The following is a 26,422-nucleotide window of genomic DNA, read 5'->3' on the forward strand; positions in this document are numbered from 1 at the left end:
GTACTTCTCCATGACTTGGGCTCCCAAAGATTTGCCAACAATAAGCAAGCTTTGGCATGCCCTGCTGAGTTGGAAAATCTGAAGTACAGGCCACTTAATTAACTGTGTGTATGTCTTAGGGAGACAAGCTACTTAAGGGCAGAAGACCTGACCCATTGAGTGATAAAATTTTGTCACAAAATCTCTTTCAATGTCCACTAAGTTATGGAGATAGTACCCATGCAGATTCTTGAAATGTATGTCATGACCCCTCTCCAGATATTCATGAAAGTTTTAAACCAGCCAGTGTTCAAAGTGTGGATGTTTATTTTACATGATAATTAAATTTAAACCTTTTTTTTAAGCAAAATTTTCATGCAAACAAGCAGTTGAAAGCAATGAGAAATGTTCACGCTTTATTCCCACCTATTTTACTTAATTATAGGATCAATTAAGAAGGAAAGGGTATATAGGAGTTATGCCAAAATGGCAGCAGTGGATATAGTAGGAAGCTCATGTTCAAATCTTTGAACCAGTCATTAACCCCCTGTGATTTAGTATGACCTGTATTCTATATGTTGTGTGTGTTGTGTGTGTATACACACATTCTATACTGATTCTAGCTCTTGGGTCAGTCATTTATTCTCTCCCACCTCCCCCCCAGCTTATTCAAACTGTGGGATCAATAAATTTCTTACTAGTTCTTTATCTTTGGTTATATCAATGCCCTTTTCTAGGTAGTAAAATGAAAGGTCCCTTCTCTCTGAATCTTACGAACATGTATTTGTTTTCAAAAAACAAAAACTTGATCTTGCCCAGCTACTTTAGTTTTAAAATCCAGTTAAGATAATTGTATAAGTGTTCCTTCAAATATGAAACCAGGCACCATAATAGAATTGGCATGTGTAATTGCAAGTGTAATCACATCATCTTTTAGGAAATGACCAAGGCACAGTGAGATTTTTAATAGCACTTATGACAGAACACTGGCCAAGGTGTCAAGCCACTATCTTGTCTAGTGTCACGTGCCTTTTTCCCTCTCTGTGCCTCAGTTTCTCTGCAAAAAGACAGATTTGGACTAGATAACCAGTAAGATCCCTTCTGGCTCTTAACAATCCGAAATCTCTAGGATACAACTCCAGCTCACCCTATTCAAGTCTCTTGTCCCACAGGAAAAATGGGAACAGCACCTACTTCCTAGCTCCAAGCTGAAACATTGAAAAATGTATTTAGATAGTAAAGTTGCCACACTTCCATTATCATACTGATTGAATATCCAAATGACTTTGCTTCAGTCATGTTGGAGAAAATAATTCTTTTTTGGTCCAGGCTGAGTTACATTTCATTCTGGGGATGCTCTGTTATTCATCCTTTGTAGTTGTTTTCCTATAGCGAAGTATTGTAGCTGTTACCCATATATTTAAAGCCAGCATTATCAGGAAACGGACAAGAACTGAAATACAAAAATAATGTTAAGTATTAACAGAACTTTAATAAAAAAATGTTGGATATGAACTTTTAAATGGAAGACAAAATCACATATTAGACCAAACTTGCACACACCCAGGGAAATGAAGTCATGTTGTGATGGTTGAGCCATCACAAAATCATCCACCAGCCCCAACTTGGACCACAGATTTTCAAAACAAAAAAAATATTAAGCTGAAAAGATTTCAAATGTGGAAGCTTAAGGAATATCCAGCTACTCTGATTTTTTATTCTTTAGAGAGTGTAGGTGCCTTTAAAAACTTGATCTTCGATAAAGGGGTTTTTGCATATGAGCAAACAGACCTAGAAGTTAAGTTACTTGTCCAAGGTTAAAATAAGAAACAGAGATCTGAGATTCACATCTATGTTCTCTGATCTTAAAGCCAGCACATCACCATGCTGTTAATTCTTCCCTACATGCTAGAGAACACAAACCCAGTATGAGGAGGAGGAAGAGGAGGAGGAAAAGGAAAGACTAGATGGCCCATCAAGCTCTCATTCACCTCCTTCTGCAAAGTGCACACTGCCCTGGGGAAGAGGAGGAGGATACCAGTGAGCTTCATCAGATTTAGAGCTAGAATGCCCCCTGGAGATAATCTAGGAAATCCTTCCATTTTACAAATGAAAAAGTATTGCAAGAGGTTTTATCTATAGCTGGGGGCACATCCTTTTTAGTCTTGCCTTTTAATGCATGAACCAGTAACAACTGTTTAAGATCAAGGAAAAGCTGACCCTGTTTACTAATTTCTAAAGTATACAGCAAACTCACATGAGCTAACAAACACCAGAGAGAGTAGTTCACATGCAGTCCAAACAAACACCCCACCCCTCACCCCTCAGTCTAGATTATAGAGTAATTATAGAGTGTTACAATGTTACACAGTATGTGTGATTATCGTATGAAATGAAAGGTTAAGTGTGCATGGGGAAAGACAAGAGGAGAGTATGCTTACCTCCAAGTTTACTTACCCATAAGATCCTGTGAGGTCATTAAAGTTGTTACTACTCTTGCTATAAGTTAAAAGTAGTCAAAGTTATTACTCCATCTTTGCAATATTTTTATAACATGCAAATTATGTTAAAATACCAAGAACAACTTGGTTAAAATCTGGAAAGGACCTTAGAGATCATGTAGTCTGAAATGTTTCTCCACCCCTGCCAGTTTTTCAGAAGATAAAACTGAGGTTAAAGTTTTAACAACAGCTGACATTGATCCTGTGAGCATGCAAAGCTCATTTAAGTCTCACAAGTAGCCTGCAGAGTTAATGTAAAACATAGTATTATCCCTGTTTTACAGATGAGAATAGTAAAGTTCAGATGTGTTAAATGATTTGCCCAGTCACAGAGCTAAAAAGTAGCAGGAATGAGATTTGAATATACGGCTTCCGGATTCCCAGTCCCACCACACTCTATACAAGTTCTCTGCAAAATGTTCTAAGCCAAATTGGGAAGTGACTTTCCTTGAATACCCATCTGCATAGAGTGGAATCACAGAACATTTGAAATGAACTCTTCCACTTAATCTTTGAACATCCAGTAACTTTTGCAATTATATGTGCTCTTGTACTAACTCTGCATTTAATTCTCTAGTGTCTGTCTGGTGCAGAGATGAAGTCTAGTGATGGACCATTTCTAGCATCTAAGAGCCACCTTTTTAAGAGTTTAGTTTCACCAGAAGACTAGTCACAGGGGGCCATGGCAACTTCCAGAACTATTATGTCAGAGAAATAGGACATCAGTGAAAGGAGCCCTTCCACACCAATAAAATCAGACTCTTGAATAATATTTAAAATATCTCCTCAAAGACAGAAATGAAGCCTTTTATTCCAAACCTAATCCAATACCTTGAAGTTCATTGCACAGGGAAAGTGACAGGCAAAATGTGGACTGAAGGATTCAAAACCTAAGCTCAATTTGCTAGTCACTTTCCCGGTGGGGTAATTCTCTCGCCCAGGTATAGAGTTTTTACTTCCTCTTAGAAGGAGTATATGGAACCCAGACAAGGTTGCATATAATGCCAACGAACTGAACAGAGTAACACCAACAAACTATTTGCTTACTCTTTTTTGTATTTTTCAATTCTGACAGTCATTTAAGAAAGCCTAATCCATCACAAGAAAAGTAAGAATAAAGTAGCTGTGTGGCATAATTTGCATAATGCTTTATGAAGTGCTTTAAAGATGGAGGAAACTGAGGTACAAAGAGGGCTGGGGGTGGGGGAATAAGTTACACAAAGTCCCCCACAGTAATCCATAGGCTGGGACTGGAGTCTAATGATACCAAAGTTAACACTTTTTCCATTATACCATGACTGGTTCATCTTCAAATCCTAACTTTAGTCTCCAGTTTTATCTCCAATTCACCACCACTCATTCAGCAACTAATTACTGATCACCCAATTAATGAGAGGAAGTCTAAAGTAGCAAAAAGAGAACATGACTTGGGTTTGAGACCTGGTTCCACTCTGTGACAGCTCCTTAACAGCTTGGACAATAAGTCTTAAATTTTCAGTTTCTTCTATAAAATAGGGATGATTTTTGCCGTGGATCCTTCACAGGGTAAAGATAGGAAGTTACCTTGTAAGCTTTTAAGGCCCTACAGATTTCTGTAAGCTATCATCGTGGTGATACTGGTGATACATGGTGATACTAATACTGCTGAGGACACAGAAAGGGTAAAATATGCTCCCTGCCTTCAAAGAGATTATAAATAACCCAAATTACAAATTTCTCTGAAGATAAATGATCTAGCAATAGTAATTTGTAATTGACAATTTGAAGGATGTTTTAACAATATGTTCATTCTATTAAAAAATCTTCTAATGTACAAGCAGTACAAATATTACCATTGATGATGCATATAAGGGACTAGCCTAAGGTTACATAGGTAGGACAAGGGTGGGGAACCTGTAGCCACAAGGCTACATGTGGCCCTCTAGGTCCTCAAGTGCAGCTCTTTGAATCCAAATGTCACAGAATAAATCCCCCTAATAAAAAGGTAAGTTCTGTAAAACTTAGACTCAGTCAAAAGGCCACACCCAAGGACCTGGAAAGGACATGTGGACATGTGACCTCAAGGTTGCAGGTTCTCTACCCCTGGGTTAGGATCACAACCTTGAACTAAGCCCAAGCTCTAACTGCTATACCATCTTGACTTTCTAAAGTCAGTCAACTATTTAAAGACACTGAATTTCAGGAAGAAATTTTCATGACATTATTCAGAGAGACCACACAGGATAATTAATATTAGGCCAGATCTTTGAAGGGAAGAATGTTGTTAAACCATTTTATCTTGTTGCCAGAAAACAGCAAAATCCTGCATAACAGAATTTCCCAAATTCTTTTGGCCTTGGAAGACTTCTGGACTTGGTCTACACAGAAGAGATTCATTCCTAAGTGCCGATCTGGGACCTCTGTGGGGTTATTCATTACTTCTACAGAGAGAAAGTGGAGCAAGGAAGTTTTGGAAACAAAGAGGTCTGCTTTCAGAAGGGAAAACTCTGCCTTTAATGATTAATTTTTTATGTTGACATAATCAGTTAATGGTGGGCTGGTAGAGAGCACAGGGCCTGGAGTCAGGGAGATAAATTAAACTTCAGACACTTACTAGCTGTGTGACTCTGGGCAAGTTGCCCTGTTTGCTTCAGTTTCCTCATCTGTAAAATGAGCTAGAGCAGGAAATGGCAAACCACTCCAGTATCTTTGCCAAGAAAACCCCAAATGAGATCACAAAGAGTTGGACAAGACTGAACAACAACTATCATAGTCAATATTCTAGAGGGGGGAAATAATGCTAGAGCCTCAATATTGACTCCAAGAGTGCAAAACACCAGAGTTCCTATTTTAGTAAATATTCTTTAAGGCAAAAAAGGTAGATTGCCTCCTATCAGCCTGTCAGTATGTAATACTGTTTACATGCCCTGAGCACAAAGCTCTCATATAGCTGGGTTTTACTTCTAGACAGACAGCATGAGTACATGAAGGAGAAAGAGGCTGATGTAGTCAAATCCCACCTTAGCTACTACTACATACTTGCTGTCTGTCCCTAGATAAATTACTTAACCTCTCCCAATTTCCTAAGCCTCAGTTTTTCTGAACTACAAAACAGGTAATAATGGCCAACTACTTCCCAGAGTGTTGTGAAAATCAAATAAATAAGTTATATGAAGCACTTTCCAAATTTCATAGTGTTATATCAATATATATATTGTAGGTTATAGCTTACATATTATATATTCCATTACCATGATATTAATAGTATATGTTTATTAGTCCTAAGACTTTACCAAACTCAGAAGCACACTGTTCTTACCCCTGCCCCCCTTCCTTACTTGCACAAGTATACGCAGACATGCTCCAGGTCAGGGCACTCACTGCACCAGAATCTCTTGCCTCCCACAAGTACTGGAGCTGGGCAAACTTGCTGGCAGCACTAGTAAAGGTGCACAAATTCTGTTTCAGAGCAAAGGGGAAAGAGTCAAAGTCAAGATCTAGTTTGTTGCCAACAACTAACCGAGCATGAGAGCCTAAATTTCTTTTCAAATGACAAGCATACTATGTGAGGTCAGAACCTCCAGGTGGTTTAATCCCAAATGTTGGGAAATAAAAACTTCAGAACAGAGATTGTTTCATTCTTTGTATTTGTTTCCCCAATGTCTGATACAGGGTCTGACCCATAGTAGGCCCATAATATATGCTTGGGCCCGAATAATGAAATGGATACCTTTTAAAACTTAGTTGCTGAATGGCACCTGAACTATAGAAATCAAGAGGTGGCCAGGGTCAACTTTTTAAAGCCAGGTATTCTGGAATCAGGTGACAGGTTCAAATCTCAGGTCTACTTGTTCCCTGTATAACCATGGACAAGTCATTCCATCCATTAGGCTCCACTCACTTTTTTTAAAAAATATGCAAAAGGAGAAAGAAAAGGCCTCAATGTTAGAAATAAGAAATGGCCTCAATGTTAGTCTCTCTGCCCTATCTATAAATCCAGTGCCCTTCATCCTACACCACAATTTCCTTCCCCCACCATTTCACTGTATAGAGGCCAATGAGATCCAGAGTCCTGGAGTTGCCTATATTCACAGGGCAGAACCTAGAATTAAAGAAACCTAGGTCTCCTACCATTGGGAGTAAGCATACATCATAAGCATTGCTTAAAATGTGATACTTCTAAGTACTCGCAAAGGCATAGTGTAGACATATACCTAACCAGCCAAGGCAACTGGGTCATTTTTATTTTAATCAGGGCATGAAAATTTAGAAAACACAAATCATAATTACTGTAATAATGAATACTCCCTCTTACTCAACTGGATATCTTAATTACATCTGATATTCTTTTCACATCATGAATTATAAAGTTATTCTGAAGGCACTTTCACATCACGTATCCCAGGCACAATGCTGTCCTGCTGCCAGCTCTGATAATATTATTGATGTGAAGCACTTAAAATAACTTCTATTGATGCCCCATTGTGGCATGGAAGTGACCCTAGGTTCTCAAAGGCCACCATACCAGCAAAACACAAAAGTTTGGCAGGTCTTAGCCAACTAGAAGAGCTTCAGATATAGAATGTGCAAAACCTAGCACCCTAGTAAGGTGTGGAGAGGTTCATTACCAGAAAGAAGGCTGGCTAGCAGAGGGTCTTTGGGGGAGGAATATGAAGGGTGGGGAGAGACAATAACTCATAGGGATGGTCTACTACCACTTACAGTGGAGTTATGAAAGAAGTACCAATATCCCTGTAGTAATTACAGAAGCACTTAAAACAGTAATAACAGTTCATATTTACCCAGTACTTCTTAAATTGCATTTCATACATTACCTCATAGGATTCTCCCAGCATGCCAAGAAGGTTGACTATATCCTTATTATTCAACCAGTTAACACCAACTTTGTGCCAAACACAGTGCTAGGCACTTGGGATACAAAGATACAAGTTTCTGCCTTCAGTGGGGATGACAGCATGTACCTAAATAGACATATGTATACAAAATAGATGCAAAGTGACTTAGGGGGAGGGAAGGGCACTAGGCAACCTTGAGGATCAGGAAAGGCATCTGGCAGAAGATGGCAACTGAACTGAGTCTTGAAGTCTAAAGTTTCAAAAATGTGGAGGTAAGGAAGGTGTATTTGTTTTCCAGGCAAGGGGGAGAGCCAGAGCAAAGGTTGGGATGGGAAAGAAAATGCCTTGAGGAGAGTGACTTGGCCAAGATGACCCAACAAATGACAGAGCAAGGCCTGGAAACCAGGTTTCCTGACTCAAAGTCTAGTGTTTTTTCCACGTTGCCTTAAGTGCCACTGAGCCAAATAAGATTAAGAAAATAAGGTGCTCCAGGGCATCATTAATTCCCAAATTATTTAGTTGACGTAACTGACATTTTCTGAAATCTATCAGGGAATGTTAGTACAGGGTAGGACCTTTATAATTAGGCAGTCAAAATCCTGCACTTTATCTTAATGAAAATCTAAAGAGAAATGAGAAGGCAGAAATAGAAAAAAACAAAGTCTAGTTTTCAAGGGGTTCCAAAGTCTGGGTCTACCCAATAATGGGCGAACATACAGTCAACAAACATCCCAAGAGTCTTGGGTGTGGTGAGCAGGGGGTGGGAGTATCATCAATTTAGTGAGTGTCCCTTTTCTCCTAGGATTAGGTCAGAGTGTTGAAGGACAATTTTCCTATCAGTATAATCATACACTCTTTTGCCAAGAGTAAACTGCCAGATCATTCCAAGGGAAAAAAATGTTGTTTGCCGTTCTTTGTTCACCGATAGGTCCTATATATGAAAAATAGCCCAGTCTAGTGGACAGAATACTAGGTTCAGAACTGGAAGATGTGGGTTAGTGATTTGCTCTGACACTTTCCAGCTTTATGACTCTCAGCAAGTCACAGAGCCCTAGTTGCCTTATCTGGTAAATAGGGATAATAACAATTTGCACTACCAACTCACAAAGTTGTGAAGAAAACAACTTTTTAAACCTTAAATTTATATAAGGTTGAAATTATTTGTAATGGCCAGAAAGCTAGAGACAAACCATGTCTTCACTGATTGGAGAACAATGGAACAAACTGTGGTAAATAAATGTGATGGGTTATTATTACACCATAAGAAATGGGAGACTTCAGAGGCACAGTGAAATATATAGTTATACCTGCCACACTGAGGGTTAGGGGTGTGACGCTGCTGCAACCTGGAGAATTCCCGTAAAATTTTTGGGCCCTCTCTTTGTACCAGAGAAGAAATCAGAATTACTATGGTATTAAATGATAAAACATGTTGATATTATAAAACACTATACATATATTTTATGTATTTCTGAGTTTCTAAACTTTTTCTATTATCTGCAGACCTAGGTGTGTTGTCTGTGGCTTCCACAAAACTCCCCCAAAATTCCCATTTAATTTTTTATGCCAACTCATGAAATAGCAATGGAGATGATTGTGATGTGAAAGTGATAACTCTAACAGATCAAATCCCAGCCTTGGGGTCTGTAGGACCATCTACTTACTTTGAGCACTAGTTTCCTTCATCTGCCCCCTATATGTAAAGCCCCTCTAGCTGACAGTGCCTCCCTTCAAAAGAATTACTGTATGTGTGTACGTATGTGTATGTATATATACATATGTGTACATATTGTTGTCCCACATAGAGAGCTCAAAAGGCACTGCTTGATTACTGTTCTTGTATTCCCCAGAGCCTACCACTGGTACCTCATAGGTGCTTAATAAATGCTTGTTGATTAATGTCTTAGTGCTCTCTGGCAGTTCTCATAAGACTCATAGGCAAGCTGCTAATACCTATGAAATCACAGGTTTAAACCAAAAAGTGGGAGGAAGACTTGTATGAGATGATGTAAAGCACAATCAAAATAATATCCACACCAGTTACAAATATAGGAAGAGCAGCAAAGCTTAGCTAAATACACAAGAAAAGAAGTATATAAGGATAATACCGCTAATTTATATCCATTTTTAAAGAAACTGAAAAAACTTATAGAATATATAAAAATAAAATTTTTAATTTCATATAAATGCTTTCCTATTTTACTCATGTTTTCTTTTGCTCTTGTTTGCATATTTCAATATTTGTGTTCACTGGCAAATCTAAAGTATAATTTTTAAAAATTAATTTTAGCAGTTAATAGTTTGCAAGTGTTGCTAAAAACCTGCAAACCTTTGGCCCATAAGAGTAAGCGTGAAGCTATATACTTATAGCTATTTACTGGCCCCATGACATGTTCTGTATAGAATTCAATCTCTGCCAATTGGCACTAAGGCTTCAAAAATCAGAATCCACTCTAAATCAGGGCCTAGAAGACATGCATCTGGGTTATTATGAGACCTATTGTAATGACACTGTCCAACCCATTTCTATTTAGGATATACTACTTCAAGAATTTGTGAAATTTAAAATGCAGTATCTGAGAAAAAAGTTTTGAAATGGTGACTAGGTTCCTAGAGAAATCCATAAAAACATAGTTTGTCCCATAACAAGTTTTGATGACACAATTTCTATTAAAAAATGAATTCTGTAATGCTTAGAAAGCACCATCTTTAAAAAAAAAGGAAGTGGGAGCATTTGGCGAAGACATTTAAATGACAAGAAGAAGAATAATTCATAGCATCTGTATAGAACTTGTTTTCTTTTAAGGACTTTCCCATCCATTACTTTATAGTAGATACTTGATAAATGTTGACTATGACAATGGAAGTTTGAGATACACAAACATTTTCAGAGAGATGAAAAACTTACCATTGCCAAGTCTGTTATCCACTTTTGAAGAGTCAAGATGTACCATCCACCAAGCAATCTGTCAGAGTGTTAAATTACACAACAGCAGCATATGGTTTGTGACAGTATCATGACAACCACTCAATCAACCCAAGAGTAATCAAATCACACGTCGTCACTGGAAAGGACACTGCCCAGTGGCTCTGTACACAATCCCTGTGATTGCCTTGATAAAGCTCCCATTTTTTCCAGGCCACCACTTCCCAATATGTGCTCTATTCCCATTAGAACGTCAACTCCTTGAGTGAATAAATGAGGGTGAAATACATTTATTAAGTTCCTATTTTTCAAGCACTGTGGTAAGGCAAAGGATCCTTTCCCCTTGAAGATTACCTTGTATCTACTTTGTAGTGGTTCTAATTATGTGCTTCCCCCTTAAAAGTATAAGCTTTGACTTTGTATCCCTGGGTCTTAGCACTGTGCCTGGCACATAACCAAGTACTTAATAAACCAACCCAGAGTCTCCAATACAAAATTTTTGCCTTTCAAACCAAAATAAAGCAAAAGTTGTGTATTATGGTTATTTGTTTCTAATCCCCTCCTGGAACAGAAGTTCCAAACGGGGACCAGGAAGGCAGGATGGAGCAGTGGAAAGAGCTTTTGCTCTGAAGTTAGAGGTCTTTGACTCAAATCCTGCCTCTGATTTTCACCACCTGTGCACCCTTACTTGGGGCAAGTAAGTTGACCTTTTTGAGCCTCATGCTTCCACTGGAAAATGGGGAATGACAGTGAACTAATGGTCTCTGAGGTCCATTTCAGCTCCAGAGTTATAATCCTATGATCCTCAATTGGATTGTAAACTCCATGTGGGGAAGTAAAATAGCCTCACAGAGTGTAAAAAGTGCTAGATAAATGACCAAAGGATATGACAAACAGTTCCCAAAAGAATTACAAACATGAAAGAACGTTTCAAAAGCACTGATGATAAGAAAAACAAAAAACTGTCCATCTCTGAGGTTTTACATCACACCCAGAAAATTGGCAACGATAACAAGATAGGAATAGCTGGCACTGGCGGGGGCTGGGAGGGAGGGGAGTGTTATGGAAAGACAGGCACACTAATGCTTTGGTGGTACAGCAATGAGTTGGTACAGCCATGAGTTGGTACAGCCATTCTGGCAAATTCTTAACTGCAAAAGAAAGTAACTACTCTGTCCATATCCTTTGACCCTGATATTCCACCGTTAAGCATATATTTCATAGAAGTCAAATGACAAAAAGGTGCCATATAACAGTAAAATATTTATTGCAGTTCTTTTTGTAGCAGTAAAGAACTGGAAACAAAGTAGATGCCCAAACTCTCATACATGAATGAATGTGATGGACTATTACTATGTTGTAAGAAACATTAATATAGAGAAACATGGAAAAAGACTTAAATGTACTAATACAAAGAGAATAAAGACAACCAGGAAAACTACACATTTTCTCAAGACTAGGTCTTGCCTATCCTGCTGAGACAGGAATGTAGCAGCCACTCAGACCCAGCCTCACAGCCGATCAATAATAACAATGAGGAATAGTGCCTACTGTACATATGCAAGGCACTCCACCAAGCGCTTTACAGTTATCATCTCATTTGATCCTCACAACAACCCCAGGATAGGGGCTATTATTACCCTCATTTTGCAGATGAGGAAACTGAGGCAAACACATTAAATGACTTGCCGAGGGTCACACTACTGGGAAGTATTAGATGCCATATTTGAACTCAAGTCCTCCTGACTCTAGGCCCAGCACTTTGTCCACTGTACCATCTAACTGCCCTTATCATTATTATTAACTACCCAGGTCAACAGAAAAGTTGACCTGATCCATTTCCCGACCTGGTGGCCCTCCCCAGAGGCACTCACTACATTGGGACCAGACTTAGTGTGGACACCCCTTTGGAGTTAGCCCCACTGCAGTTCAGAAATACAGAATTCAAATGATTTCTCTAGCCTTATCCTCTCCCAGGAAGCAAGAATTAGATTAAGATGTGCCCCACCATAACCGGCAGGAAAAATAACATATACAACGACTACCAAAACGTGGATGGACCAAACACCACCAAAACAACTGAAACGAAATGTTGTGAAAGTACAAGGGCAAGCCTGACCCTAAAAAAGTGATGTGAGGAAGCATTTTTTCCCCTCCCATTTGCACATGTCTGGGTGCACGGGCACAGAGGGTTACATAGGACATCAGATTTTTTGTGGTTAAGTTTTTTCTGCCTTACTCTTAAATTCTTTATTTTAAGTGACGTTTCTCTGGGAGGAGGCAGAGGGAGAGATACAGTGGAAAACTTAAGTGATATCAAAACAAATACTATCAATAAAAAAAAACTTTTTTTAAAGTACACCAGCTCTAGAGTCAGAGAACCTAGGTTTAAATTCCACCTTTAACAGTGACAATCTGTGAAGCCTAGGGGAGATTTATTCAACAACTTTGAGTCTCTTTCTTTGTCAAATGATGGGGCTGGCCCCTGAGGTCTCTTCCAGCCCGGAATCTGTGATTTGAGAACAATGTCTACACTTGGTACCTTTCCTACTACCTAGCAAGGCAGGTGCTTAAATGTTCTGGAATGAATCAACAAAACAATCTGACCAATAAAATTCTCCTCCTCCTCTCACTGTGGGCAGGGCACTATGTTCTGATGCCCAGGAAGATGGAGTAATCTGTGCAGGGTTACACAAACAATTAGTAACAGTATACTCACTGAACTCTTCCTCACTGCCTATCCAGTTTTCTCTCCACCATCTCAGGTTGTGTCTTAATATTAGGCTGCATCTAGGAAGACACTCATTTAGCATTTTTCCTTTAGAAAAGACAAAGGATGATTTTAGTAAACATCTACTCAAGAGGATGGAAACAAGAACCTTTTATGGATGCACTATTTTTCTACTGCTAAGTACATTATTAAAAGCAACTGGAATGAAGGGGGTGAAAATAAAGGGTAAGAGGGCAGCTACTGTGCTAAGAGCTTTACAAATGTTACTATGACTTAGCAATTCCTGAATTAAAGAGACATTATACCTATTTTAAAGGCCATCTCATAGCAGTAAAGCGTTCTATTTTCTCCTCTTCCCCACCTGGCCAATGTAAAAAATAGTTGTGTTCTGTAAATGTTGATGAATATGGAGGCATCCCAATAAATGGGATGTGGGATACTGATGGATCTACTAATGGGTCAGAGCCAGGCAGCCTACCTCTTCCCCAGAGTGACATAAACCTCCAAACCTAATTTCTGGCAATGCTGCCAATAGGCACATCCTCATATTGTAATAATGGTAGATCCCAATGCTACATGTCAGAAGTTTGGGATTCTAATCCCTACTGATATTAATGTACCATGTGACCTTGGGCAAATTAATCAATAACCCTTTATCAAGCATCTGCTCTATGCCAAGCACTGTGCTAAGTGCTGAGGATACAAAAACATGCAAAAGATTGTCCTCCAAGGACTTACAATCTAATTGTGAAGACAATATGCAAACAAAACATATACAAAGCAAACTATGTACAAGATGAAGAGTAAAAATTAGCAAAAAGAAAGTAATAAGAATTAAGAGAAGTTGGAAACAGCTTCCTGCAATAGTCTAATCGCCTTTCAAATATTTAAAGACAGCTAAAATCTTTTTTCCAGGCTAAATTCTTTCAATGAATTCTCCTGTAGCACAAACCTGGGGCCTGTCACTATTCTAGCTGTTTCCCCTCGCAACGTGTCCTTCTAAAAGGCATCACCCAATATTCCTGATTTAATCTGACCAGGGTGGAGTACTCAGATCATCTTATTTTTTTGACTTGTCCTATCCTACATCCAGTGGCAACCCCATGAAACAGTTTAAACCAGGGACAGACCTTAACCTGGGCTCCACAAACTTTCTGATAACTGTTTTGTGAATTCAGTCATTTTTCAGTTGTGTCTGACTCTTTAAGATCCCACCTGGGGTTTTCATGACAAAGATACTGGAGTGATTTGCCATTTCCTTCTATCATTTTACAGATGATGAGATCGAGGTAAACAGGGTTAAATAACTTGCCCATAGTCGCACCACTAGTAAGTGTCTGAGGCTGGATTTTAACTGTGATCTTCCTGACTCCAGATCCAGTACTCTATCCACCGTGTCACCTAGCTACCCCTTTGATAACTGTATTTCAATATACTTAACTTCCTTTGTAACCCTAAGTACTCATTTTATGTATTTAAAAACATTATTCGGAAAAGAGGTCTGCAGACCTCATTAGTCTACCCATGGGTTCCATGGCACACAGAGAATAAGTATCCCTGATTTATAAACTAATAAAGTTGTAAACCACTCTTTTTAGTAATGGATGATCTTTCACTAGGATTTATGCAGAAATAGACCCTGAAGGCAAGACAAGAAGATCATGAAACCATTTTGTAATTAAGGAATGAGAGGTTGCCATTCATGCTGGAGGAAGAAAGACCCACTTTTCTGGTATGAAATCAATGAACTTAAGGCAGGGCCTGGGGCGCATTTTTGTCTCTTTTAATGCACACATATCATCCAGAACACTGACTCCCATCTTCATAGCTCTGCCACCTAAAAGAACTAAGCAAACTCCAGACAACAGTTCACACACTATTACTGAATAACAAATGTCATTGGGATGTTGGCCTCTTAAAAATGCCCAAAGGATACATGACAATATGTGGGATGGCAAGGTTCATGCCTCCATTATAATGAAAAATACATAGCAAGAGGATGACATCTGAAAGAGAAAAGTTGATAGTTAGGGTGAGAGAGGATACAAATGAATATTGAAAACAGAAAGCAACAATGAGAGAGGCAGACTCAAGAGGCCTGGGTTCGAGTCTCACCTCTAATGCACACCAGCTGTGTGACCCAGTGTAAGACACTTAAGATTCCATTGTCCCCAGGATTTCTTTGGGACTAAAGTTGCAGAGCAGGGGTCAGTGTGAATTTTTAGATGTGGTTTCCTCCCAGGGAATTCCTTTTAGCAATGAAATCCTAGGACTGTTCCAAACCCTCCCCCCAACAAAAGGTAATGATTACCTTGTGCTATGAGGATTGGGTACTCCAGGTAGGTCAGCAGAGGGTAGCTATAATACATCTGGTACCGTAAAAACACAAGGAATCTGGATGGGAAGGAAGAAATGGATTCTGCTCAGAAAGGACTATTTTAGAATTGATCGGCAAAGATAAAAATCACCAGTAGGCCCAGCATCTGAGAGGACTAAGGCTAAGAAGAAATGGAATTATTCAACAAGTGATTACTCTATGCAAAGCCCTGTGTTTGTTTTATTTTTATCATATGGATACACAGAGAATTCCAAAAGTCTCAGTGAAATTTTAAGCTATTTTGGGGATACTTTGTATATGTATTTGTATATGCAATCATCCCACAACTGCAGGTGAAAATCAAACATGTCCTTTCAAAGACCCAGTCTCTATTTCCCCTAGGCTGGCCCAACCCCCCTGCTGGGAGGCACAGAAGCTTTGACCTGCTATATTTACAACCTGGGCCAGTTTGTCTTTCCTTAGGCAGCCTGGTGTGGTCCCCTGGTCCCGGGGGCTCATCATCTTCATGCCTGATTTAGTACTACTGCAGCCTGGAACCCCAAACTCCAGAGGACCACTAGCCTCAGCCTACCCTAAACAGGGACTTCAGATGAGCATGCCCAGGCTTACACAATTCAATTCAATTTACATTTATTAAGCACTTCCTAGGTACCACACTAGGGCAGACTTGGGTACTACAGTGGATACAATGCAAAGTCTGGAGTGAGGAAGACTCATCTTCCTGAGTTCAAATCTGGCCTCAGACACTTACTAGTTGTGTGAACCTGGGCAAGTCACTAACCCCTATTTGCCTTAGTTTCCTTATCAGTAAAATGAGCTGGAGAAAGAAATGGCAAATCACTGCAGTATCTTAGCCAAGAAAATCCCAACTGGGGTCATGGAGGGACAGACACGACTAAACAACAAGGTTCTGGACTCTGTGGTAAGCTCTGGAGACAGAAATAAGAATAAAAATGTTGCTAGCCCTGTAGGAACCACATTCTCCATTCTTAAAAGCATCACCACATAAATGCAGCCAAGGAGGCCCTGAGGTCAAGGGGAAGGACTGAGCTCATCTTAATCCCAATAATTTTTAAAAGTATAAAGGGGTCCTGAGACCAAACATTTTGAGAGGAGCTGCTCACTGATACTTCGTTTCTGGTTACAAGTTTCTTTTACTGTTGTCCAGTCATTTCAGTCATGTTTGACTCTTCCTGAACCCATTTGGGGTTTTCTTGGCAAAGATACTGGAGTGGTTTGCCATTTCCTTCTCCAGCTCATTTTACAGATGAGGAAACAGAGGCAAATAGGGTTAAGTGACTTGCCCAGGGACATACAACTAGTAAGTATCTGAGGCCAGATTTGAAGTCAGGAAGATGAGCTGTCCTGACTCCAAGCCTGGCCCTCTTTCTACTGTACTATATCTAGTAGTCCTTAGGTTATAAATTAGAGATCTGCACAGGTTCATAGATTTAGAATTGGAAGGGACCTTTGAAATCACCTAATCTAACCTCCAAACTGAGACTCAGAGTATATAACATGCCCAAAGTGATTTATTATCTCTAACTGGCAGAGCCAGGATTTGAACTCAGATCCTCCCAGATCCAGGGCTCTTTTCATAGGACTACAGCTATCACCCTGCCTCAGCTTCAATGAACCACTGACTCCTAAAAAAATCATACTCAAAAATTTCCCTGACGTTCGTCCCTAAGCATCCAACTCATTACTTTCATAATAACCATCTGTACTTTTCCAAATAAAAAGGCAATAAGGAAACATGAACTTATAAAAAGAAAACAAATCTTATTAAGTTATATCTTCCTGGTATCTTGTTTCTGACTGGGCGAGGCTGAAGCCTGGCAGGCCAGCCGCTAGCTGCTGCTTTATTGGGAGAGTTTCACGTTGAGCAAAGAGAGAATTTCCTCCTGGCCATGGATCTCATCCCCCACCTCCCTCAGATCTCTCCACCCACACTAGCCTCCTGCAAGGAAACCAGGGAAGGGACAGTGTACAGGTTCTGGATGGGACATCTTGGGGTATGGTGGTAAGAGTTCAGAGATGGAAATCAGTCACTATTAGTCAGACACCAGAGTGTTAAGACTTACAGTAGGAAGGACCAGAATTCAAATCCTACCTCCAATACTTTTGGCTATGTCACCCTGGGCAACTTAATCTCTTTCTCAGTGTCAGTTTTTCACACTTGTAAAATGGAGCTAATAACAGCAACTACAAGGGAGAATCTGGAACTCAAAACTTTTTAAAAAATGGTTAAAAACTGTTTTAACCTGATTGGGGGGAATAAAATATTATTAAAAAATATATAGTAACTACCTCACAGAACTGTTTTAAGGAACAAAGAAAAACAACATAAAGGACTTTGCAAACTACAAAAATAATAACAGGTAGCACTTATATAGCATCTACCATGTGCCAGGCACTGTGCGCAGCCCTTTGGAAGGATTATTTCATTTGATGTTCACCATAAAGCTGAGCGGGAGGTATTATTCCCTTTCGCAGCTGAGGACCCTGAGGCAGACAGAGGTTAAGTCACTTACCTAGAGTTATACAGCTAGAAAGCATCAGAGCCAGATTTGAATGTATCTACCTTAAAGTGTTATAGAAACAGTAACAATCTGTCATTATTAAGTGTTTACTATATGCCATATGCTGTGTCACATGCTGATGATACAAAGAAAAGCCAAAGGAGTAGCTATTCTTAAACAGCATACATTTAATGAGGGAAACAACATGGGAAGAAAAGTGCACATTTAAGATCTACACAGAGCAGATGGAAGATGACCTGAGAGGAGAAAGCCTCCACCTCTTACAGAAGCAGAAGATAGGATCTGAGTTGGCAGAAACCAGAGATACTAAAAAGTAGAGAGAAAGAGAGCATTCCCTGCATGGGAGACCAATGCAAATGCATGGAGGTAGGAGATTAAGGAACATGTTCACGGAACTATATAGCTGGATTGAAGAGTTGTTGTGTTTGTCCTTTGTTTTTGAAAAGGACCATGACATCAAGATGATGACATGACTTGCAGTTGACTTTGATTGGAGTGAGGGAAGGCTGTGCAAGGCCACCAACTTCACTTTCTTCTCCTGAGCCATCTGGGTCCAATGGCCTGATATTCATTAGGACGACTGGAGATGGCCCAGGATGCAATGTGGCCCTTTCAGGCTAAGGTCTAATCACATACTCACTTTGAGTGAGATAAACCCATTCAATGAATAGGCCCCTTTAATCCAAAAAAAAAAAAATCAAAGTGGGAGGGGAAGACCCTCAGGGTTCCTGGGTAAAAGAGAAACACTTACTTAAATAGTAATTTAACTATTTAACTAAATGTTATTGGATTACTATTTAGCTATTATATTAGTTTAGTTAGCTGGATTGTACACTAGGCAGAGGAAGCAAAGTATAAGACGACTGGAACAGTAGGAAGGCGTCAACTTGTGAGTTTTAAAAGGCAACTTTATCACTGATTCCTATGTTAACAGGAAACCACCCAAGTTTTGTTTTGTTTTGAACAGAAGGCTGACATAGGCTTTTGATGAGGGTAGGAGTTGAATGAAGGAAAAAGGCATTCCCAGTAGAGAAAGGAAAAGAAGAGACAGCTAGGTGGTATAGTGAAAAGAGGCCCAGCCCTGGAGTCAGGAAGACCTGAGTTCAAATGTGATCTCATACTTACTAGCTGCGTGACCTAGGGCAAGTGACTTAACCTAGATTGTCTTAACAACAACAAAAAACCCAGGAAACTAGGATGGAGAAGGGAATGGATGATAGGAACGCTTCTTCCCTGCTTGCCATTTTTCTTGGCTGCCTTCTACACCTGGAATAGGAAGGGCAACAGGACAAAGGAGAAGTTGGCTACTAGGTTCTTAGAAATGAAGAAAAACCTGCAAGGCTTGGTGTACGGCATTCCACCCCCCACTCCCAAATCTGACCAAAGGTGAACGTTTCTGAGAAGACAAAATTAGCTTCAAAAAAAAAAAGAAAAAAAAGAAAAGAAAATCCCTCACTTGAGTGAGTTACTCTATTAGGACATGGCTGGGTTTAGAAGTGCAATTTTCTGAGCAACTCGTGCAAAGCCATGCCCAAGTTGAACATTTACCCAATCGGATGACCAAAACTTTCCATCTGAAACAGTCTCTTCTTAATCTCATTCCCCCTTCTAAACTCCCCAAATGTGTTTATTATGGAGGATGCTTCAGCTAATGGGGTGAACAGCTTGCAGGATCACAGGACTTAAAGCTAGATAGACTTTTAGGGATTATTTAGTCCAATCTGCTCATTTTATATGAGGAAATTAAGACAAAGGAGAAGGAGGAAGAGGAGGAAAAAGAGATGAGGAGGAAGGTCTTATTATGAGGAGGAAGGGAAGGAGAGAGGAATGAAGGAAGGAAGGAAAGAAAAAATGGGAGCAATAGTAGAAGAAAAGTAAAAGTAATAATACTAGTATTTCTATAATGCTTTAAGGTTTGCAAAGTGCTTCACATGGGTTATCTCATTCAGTTATCACAAGTCCGTGATGTGGGTGTTTTCAATAAAAACTTATTGAAATGAATGAGGCCATCTTCAGTCATCCTGATGAACATCTGGTCACTAGATCCAGATGGCTCAGGAGGAGAAAGTGAGGCTGGTGACCTTGCACAGCCTTCCCTCACTCAAAACGAAGTCAAGTGCAAGTCATGTCATCATTTCTCTGATGTCATGATCTTTTTCGAAAATGAAGGACGAACACAATTGAAATGAATGTAGTAAGGGAAGAATAATGTTACGAGAAGAAAGTAAAGTATAGTGATCTTTTTCTGTCTTGTCTCCCTGACTCCATTACAAGTCCTTTGAAGCAGGAAACCATATCTTTGACTTCTTTGTACACACTGTGCCACCTCCCAATTCCTATCCCTGTCTGACACACAGCTCAATCAGTACTTGACTTGCTGTACTAATCTACCTACAAATTTCTTTCTGGTGGGGGCCAAATCTCCTCTAAAATCCCCCTCTATAGGTAAGAATTTTTGACTAAACGAGAGACAGAAAGCATTATGAAGTGCAAAATGGATAATTTTGATTACATTAAACTGAGAAGTTTTTGCACAACCAAACCCAATGCAGCCAAGATTAGGAGGGAAGCAGAAAACTGGGAAAGAATTTTTGCAACTAGTGTCTGTGATAAAAGTCTCATTTCTAAAATATATAGAGAACTGAGTCAAATGTACAAGAACACAAGTCATTCCCCAACTGATGAATGGTCAAAGGATATGCACAGGCAGTTTCCAGAGGAAGAAATTAAAGATATTTATAGTCATATGAAAAAATGCTCTAAACCACTATTGATTAGAGAGATGCAAATCAAAACAACTCTGAGATACCCACATCACACCTATCAGATCGGCTAACATGACAAAACAGGAAGAAGATAAATGTTGGAGAAGATGTGGGAGAGTTGGAACACTAATTCATTGTTGGTGGAGCTGTGAGCTGATCCAACCATTCTGGAGAGCAATTTGGAACTATGCTCAAAGGGCTACAAAAATGTGCATACCCTTTGACCTAGCAATACTACTTCTAGGACCTTATCCCCAAGAGATCATAAAAATGGGGAAGCGATCCACATGTACAAAAATATTTATAGCAGGTCTCTTTGTGGTGGCCAAAAACTGGAAATCAAGGGGATGTCCATCAATTGGGGAATGGCTGAATAAATGGTGGTATATGAATGTAATGGAATACTATTGTGCTATAAGAAATGATGAACAGGAAGACTTCAGAGAGGCCTGGAAAGACTTATATGATCTGATGCTGAGTGAAAGGAGCAGAACCAGGAGAACTTTGTACACAGCAACGACCACAGTGTGAGAGAGTTTTTTCTGATAGACTTGGAACTTCATTGCAAAGCAAGGACTTAAAAAATTCTCAATGGTCTTTTACGGCAAAATGCCTTCTACATCCACAGAAAGAACTATGGAATTTGATCACAGAATGAAGCAGATCATTTTCTTTTGGTTTGTTTTATGATTTCTCCCATTCATTTTAATTCTTCTATGCAACATAACTAAGGTGAAAATGTATTTAATAGGAATGTATGTGTAGAATCTATATAAAATTGTATGCCATCTCAGGCAGGGAGTGGGGAGGTAGGGGAAGGAGGGGGAGGGAGCAAAAAAAAAAATCTAAGTTATATGGAAGTGACTGTAGAATACTGAAAATAAATAAAATAATAATTTTTAAAAAAAATGTTAATTCTATTAAAGTGAAATTTTTAAAAAAATAAATAAAATCCCCCTCCACTGCTACACTATACTGTGGATCTGAATTTGGCACTTTCAAGGGTGATATGTTAGAAGCATCTAACTGGTGCTGCAGATGTTTTGGATTTGGAGTCAAGAAGCCACAAGCTGCAATCCTGCCTCAGATACTATGTGACCCTGGACAAGTCACTTAACTTTGCCTCAGTTTCCTCATCTGTAAAATGAACTGGAGAAGAAAATGGCAAAGCACTCCAGTATCTTTGCCAAGAAAACCTAACTGGAGTCACAGAGTAGAACCCTATTGAAAATGATTTAACAAAAAGACAGTTGGAAAGGTGGACTGGAGACAAACTGTGAAGTACCTTGAATGCCAGGCTGAGTAAGGAGTTTGGAGCCAATGTAATGTAGTGGAAAAAAATTCGGATTTGGAATTAGAGAAATCTCCATGTATTTTATTTGCTACCTGTGTGACCGTGGGCAAGTCGCTTTCTCTCTGAGCTTCAGTTTCCTCATTTGGAAAATGTGGATACAACTTTCTGTATTCCTTAAGTGAAAGGTTTATAAAACACTGGGACTAAGTGATTAGTAAAATTTCTTCCAGTTCAGAACCTTACTTTCTAACGTCTTTCTTCTATCCCACTTCCTCATTCCCTAAGACTGAGCTCACAGGAACTGAATGTGATGAAGGAATGACCCTTCCCCCCAGCAACAGAGATCCTAAAAGGGGTAAGGGTGGGGGGCGGAGAAAGGAAGGAGGCATTCCAAAGCCAAAGGCACAAACACCTCAGAGGAGTAATGCAGAAGGATGAGAAAGCAATCTCTACGTTGGTGAGACCACAGATCCAAATAACATTATGTTATTTATTATTAATTTTTAAAAACCTTTACATTTGTAAGGCACTTGGGTCTATGGAGAACACTCAGATCCATTATCTCACTGAAATCTCATAACAACAGAGGAAGGCAAGACAACAGTCTTCCTGCCCCTACTGTGCTGATGTTGCAGGAGAGGTACAAAAGTCCAAATCAACTCAACTTAACGCACAAATATTAAGCACCTACTTATCTGTCGGGTACTGTGTGAATCATCAGAGATCTATGAACACAAACTGAAACAAAGACACCATTCATAATGAGCCCAAAGCCACCCATGTCACCCAACAGGCAGACCTCAAACCCAGGTCTCCTCCTGCTACACCCAGGATGCTCTTGTAGAAAAGTTCCTAGAAGAAAGCAGTACCACAGAAAGCAGATTCCCTTGCTCTGAATTATTCTCTGATGCATTTCATGTTTGTGTATTTTGTCCCCCAGACCAAATCAACAGCTTCTCAATGGCAGGAGACCATTAAATATCTCCTATCACCTAGCACCAGTAGACACTCTAAATTATGTGTGCCTACTGACTGAGGGCATGGCGCTAGGGTGAAAAGTGCACTGGCCTAGAGTCCTGGAGGTCAGATCTGGACCTTGGGCCGAGTTACTTTGTTCCTCTTGAGAACATGATCAGGAAGATGGAATGGATGACCTATGCCTCCTGGTCTGATGCAAAGAGTGGGGTCTCTGGAATCAGAAGACCTGGGTTCAAATCATTCTGGTGATTTTTACCATTTGTGTGACCTTGGACAAGTCATTAAACTCTGAGCCTCAGTTTCTTTACCTGTAAAATGAGGGATCACATGGTCCAAGAGGCTCCCATTAACTCTAGATTTAGGTCCCTTTAAGCCCTCCTAGTTCAGTTAAATGCAAAAAATATTTATTTAGCACCTACTATTAGAAAGGCACTGTGAAGAAAAAGTAAATAGTCTCTGACCTGAGAATGAGTAAACACCAATGTATTAAGCACTTGAAAAGTACTAGGTTATCCAGCTAAGCCCTGGAGATACTACAAAGGCAAAAGAGTCCCCAACCTTCACATTCTAATGAGGGAGCCAACTAGATACATTCAAGATATACGCAAAGTAAACAGGAAGTAATTGGTGGACAGAAGGCATTAGCAACTGGGGGGCGGGGCGGGGGGGGGGGGGGGGAGGGAAGCCTCCAGCAGAAGGTAGGATGGAGCAGAGGCTAGAAATGATTCAGGGAAGCCAGAAGGCAGAGGTGTGGAGGACAAAAGCCAGCAGCCAGAAGATGGAGTGTTTTGTGAAAGAAACAGTAAAGAGGCCAATGTTACTGTATGGGAGTAAGCATGAGGGCTAAGATGTAAGAAAAATGGAAAGAAAGGTCTCCCTCCCTTAAACAGGGCCCAGATCGACCCATTCCTCCAGGACTGGAGTGGGAAGAGACTTGAACCAGGTATGTCAGCCAGAAGGCTACTGTAACAGTCCAAGTATGAGGGGAGAGGAGAGACGGGGACCTATTCAAGAGATGTTACAAAGGTAAAATCAAGTCTGGCAACAGATTGGTGATGAAGAGTAAGAGACAATAAGGATTGAAGTATGACATCCATGTGGTGATTCCTGGCAACTGAGGACAGTGGTACCATCAACAGTAAAAGGGGAGGGACATCTGGAAGAAGGAAGAGTTTGGCATACTGAGTCCAGTTTGGGACATGCTGAGGTTAAGATGCTTATGAGATGTCCTGTACAAGATACACAAAAGGCATTTGGAGATGCCAAACCGGAGGTCAGCCCAGATGTTAGGGTGGATAAAGAGATTTCGAAATCATCAGCAGAGAGATAATTGAATCCATGGGAGCTGGTGAGTGAAGGGGACAAGAGAGAGATGAAATACAGTTTGGGAAATTTTTAAGAGGACGAGAATACCAACTGCTAGGCAAATCATGGAAGATTTCTAAGAAAGATATGGTGGGGTCTGAGCAGATCCTTAAAGGAGAATGATTCTGAAAGGCAGGGTTGAGGAGGCTGTATACTCCAAGATGAGAGACAGCTTGTACGCACATGGATGTATAAAGGTGGAGAAGTAAATGGGGAGCTGAGTAGTACAATTTGGCTAGTAAAAGAGAGGGTGAAGGGAACATGAAATATGGTGAAATGGACTGAAAAGGGATTACTGAGGGCCACACTCGCCAAAAACCAAAGCAAAACCTCTTAGGACTTAACTTTGGCCATGTGATTTCCCTACTCAATTGCTCCCTTTAGGGTTCCCTAATACAACTTCTCAAGCCTAGCATTCAAGGTATTCCCTAACATGGTTCCAACCTAACTTTCCAGCCTTTCAAGGACCACTCCTTAGACTGTGACCTTTCTGAGGGCAGGGACTGTCTTTTGCCTTTTTTTTTTTCATCTCCAGCATTTAGTACAGTGTCTGGCAAAAAGGAGCTTTATAATGTTTACTGACTGATTCATTACTCCTCTTCATGGACTCTGAGTTCCCATCAAGATCTGCTAAAGGCCCTTCACCTAACTGGATGTCCTAGCTCACCTCCATGAATTTCCAGAGGTAACATTTGCCCCATCTCCAGATGCTCTTCTTTCATGCTTAGTTTTAAAACCATCTTCCTTTTCTTTTCCCAAAGGCTAGAACTCTTTCCTTGTGTTTACAAATCAGCTTGTTTCTTAATTGGATGACATCAAGAAGTCAAAGACTTCAGAGACTACCTAGTCCAAAGTTCTAAGCTTTTTTAGTTTTTTTAGTAGTGTGGCCTCCTTCTGCAATCTGATGAAGCCAGATGGACCCCTTTTCCCAAGGTTTTAAAATATGTATATAGGATTTTAAAAGAAGTCACTTACATTAAAATACAATGATCAAAATACTGAAAGAAACAAAAACAAGTCTACAGACTCCAGGTTAAGAACCCCTAACCTGGTCTAACCTCGTCTTACAAATGAGCAAACTGAGGCCTAGAGAAACTTGAGTTGCCCAAGACTTCTGTATATGTGTTACAGCCCCCAAGAAGGTAAGACCCTTGGGAGCAGAGCTGTTTGGGTTTTATCTTTGTATCCCTATTCATCAACAAAAAATAAGTGGACATTTATTAAACTCCTACGATGTGCCAAGCCTTAAGTGAGTTGTTAGAGCTATCATAACTTGGGGGGATGCCTAAACTGAGGCTCTTAAAAGTCAAATTGGTCGGGTTCCCAAAGCTATAACTAACCTCACCAGGTCTACGCTTCCAGTGAGTTGTCACAGGTACGCACAACATCTCGTGTACGTACCAAGGAAGCAAGCCAAGGGGGGGACAAACGAGGCAGAAACATGAAAGTGAGAAGACCGAGCGCGCACCGCGCTGAGGCCACACCCCGAGCCTGCCAGTCTGGACGAGCCCCGGAACCTCCCACGGAGGGCAGGCCTTACTCTCATACTCTCTGCCTAGTAGCGGTCTCCTTCCGGGCCCCCCCCCCCCGCCCCTTTGCCCCCAGGGTTTAGTGGAAGGGGGAGGAGGTGCGGTCATCCCCGAATCTCAAAGTGCAAAGGGATCTCGCAGGCCGTCCAAGTAGATTTCCTTTGAATACCTCCAGTGACCAAAACCTCACTACCACTTGGGACAGCCCATGCCACTCTCGTGCAGTTCTATTAGGGCTTCCCTCCCCTAAACAGAGTCCACCTCTGCCACCCGTTACTCCCAGTGCGGGCGAAGCAGGAAGAGTGAAGCCCCTGTGGGTTGAGAAGGGCTTCGCCTGCGGCCGGCCCCTGGCGCGGTCCCGGTCCCCGCCTCGTCTCCCTCCTTACCCGACCAGCTCCAGGAGCAAACTTTTCAGGCTGACCCCCCCGCGAGTTCTTGGCGGCAAGCAGGGCGAAGATCTGCGGGAACTTGATGACCATGCACACCACGAGCGTGCTCCAGTTGCAGAACTGTAAGAGCAGCCCCGCCTCCATGGCTGCTCGGGGTCCGAGGCTGCGCTACCGCGCCACCCGCCTCCCGTGCCACCCGCCTCCGTGCCACCCGCCTCCCGAGGGCTGCAGCTCAGCCAAAGCAGCTTC

The 26,422-nt window shown here is 40.6% G+C and overlaps 1 protein-coding gene across 1 annotated transcript; it reads right to left on the reverse strand.

Moving 5' to 3' along the window:
• Positions 1 to 288: 288 nt before the first annotated feature.
• Positions 289 to 26,422, reverse strand: SLC66A3 (solute carrier family 66 member 3). The gene is given in 8 exon segments (XM_072635360.1): positions 289 to 1,432; positions 2,437 to 2,478; positions 5,798 to 5,918; positions 10,224 to 10,281; positions 14,909 to 14,978; positions 15,284 to 15,366; positions 26,171 to 26,208; positions 26,210 to 26,422. Coding segments are annotated over 8 exon segments (612 nt in total). The 5' UTR covers positions 26,318 to 26,422; the 3' UTR covers positions 289 to 1,340.

The sequence above is a fragment of the Notamacropus eugenii genome, chromosome 1 (genome assembly GCF_028372415.1).
Source record: "Notamacropus eugenii isolate mMacEug1 chromosome 1, mMacEug1.pri_v2, whole genome shotgun sequence".
Classification (NCBI taxonomy): domain Eukaryota; kingdom Metazoa; phylum Chordata; class Mammalia; order Diprotodontia; family Macropodidae; genus Notamacropus; species Notamacropus eugenii.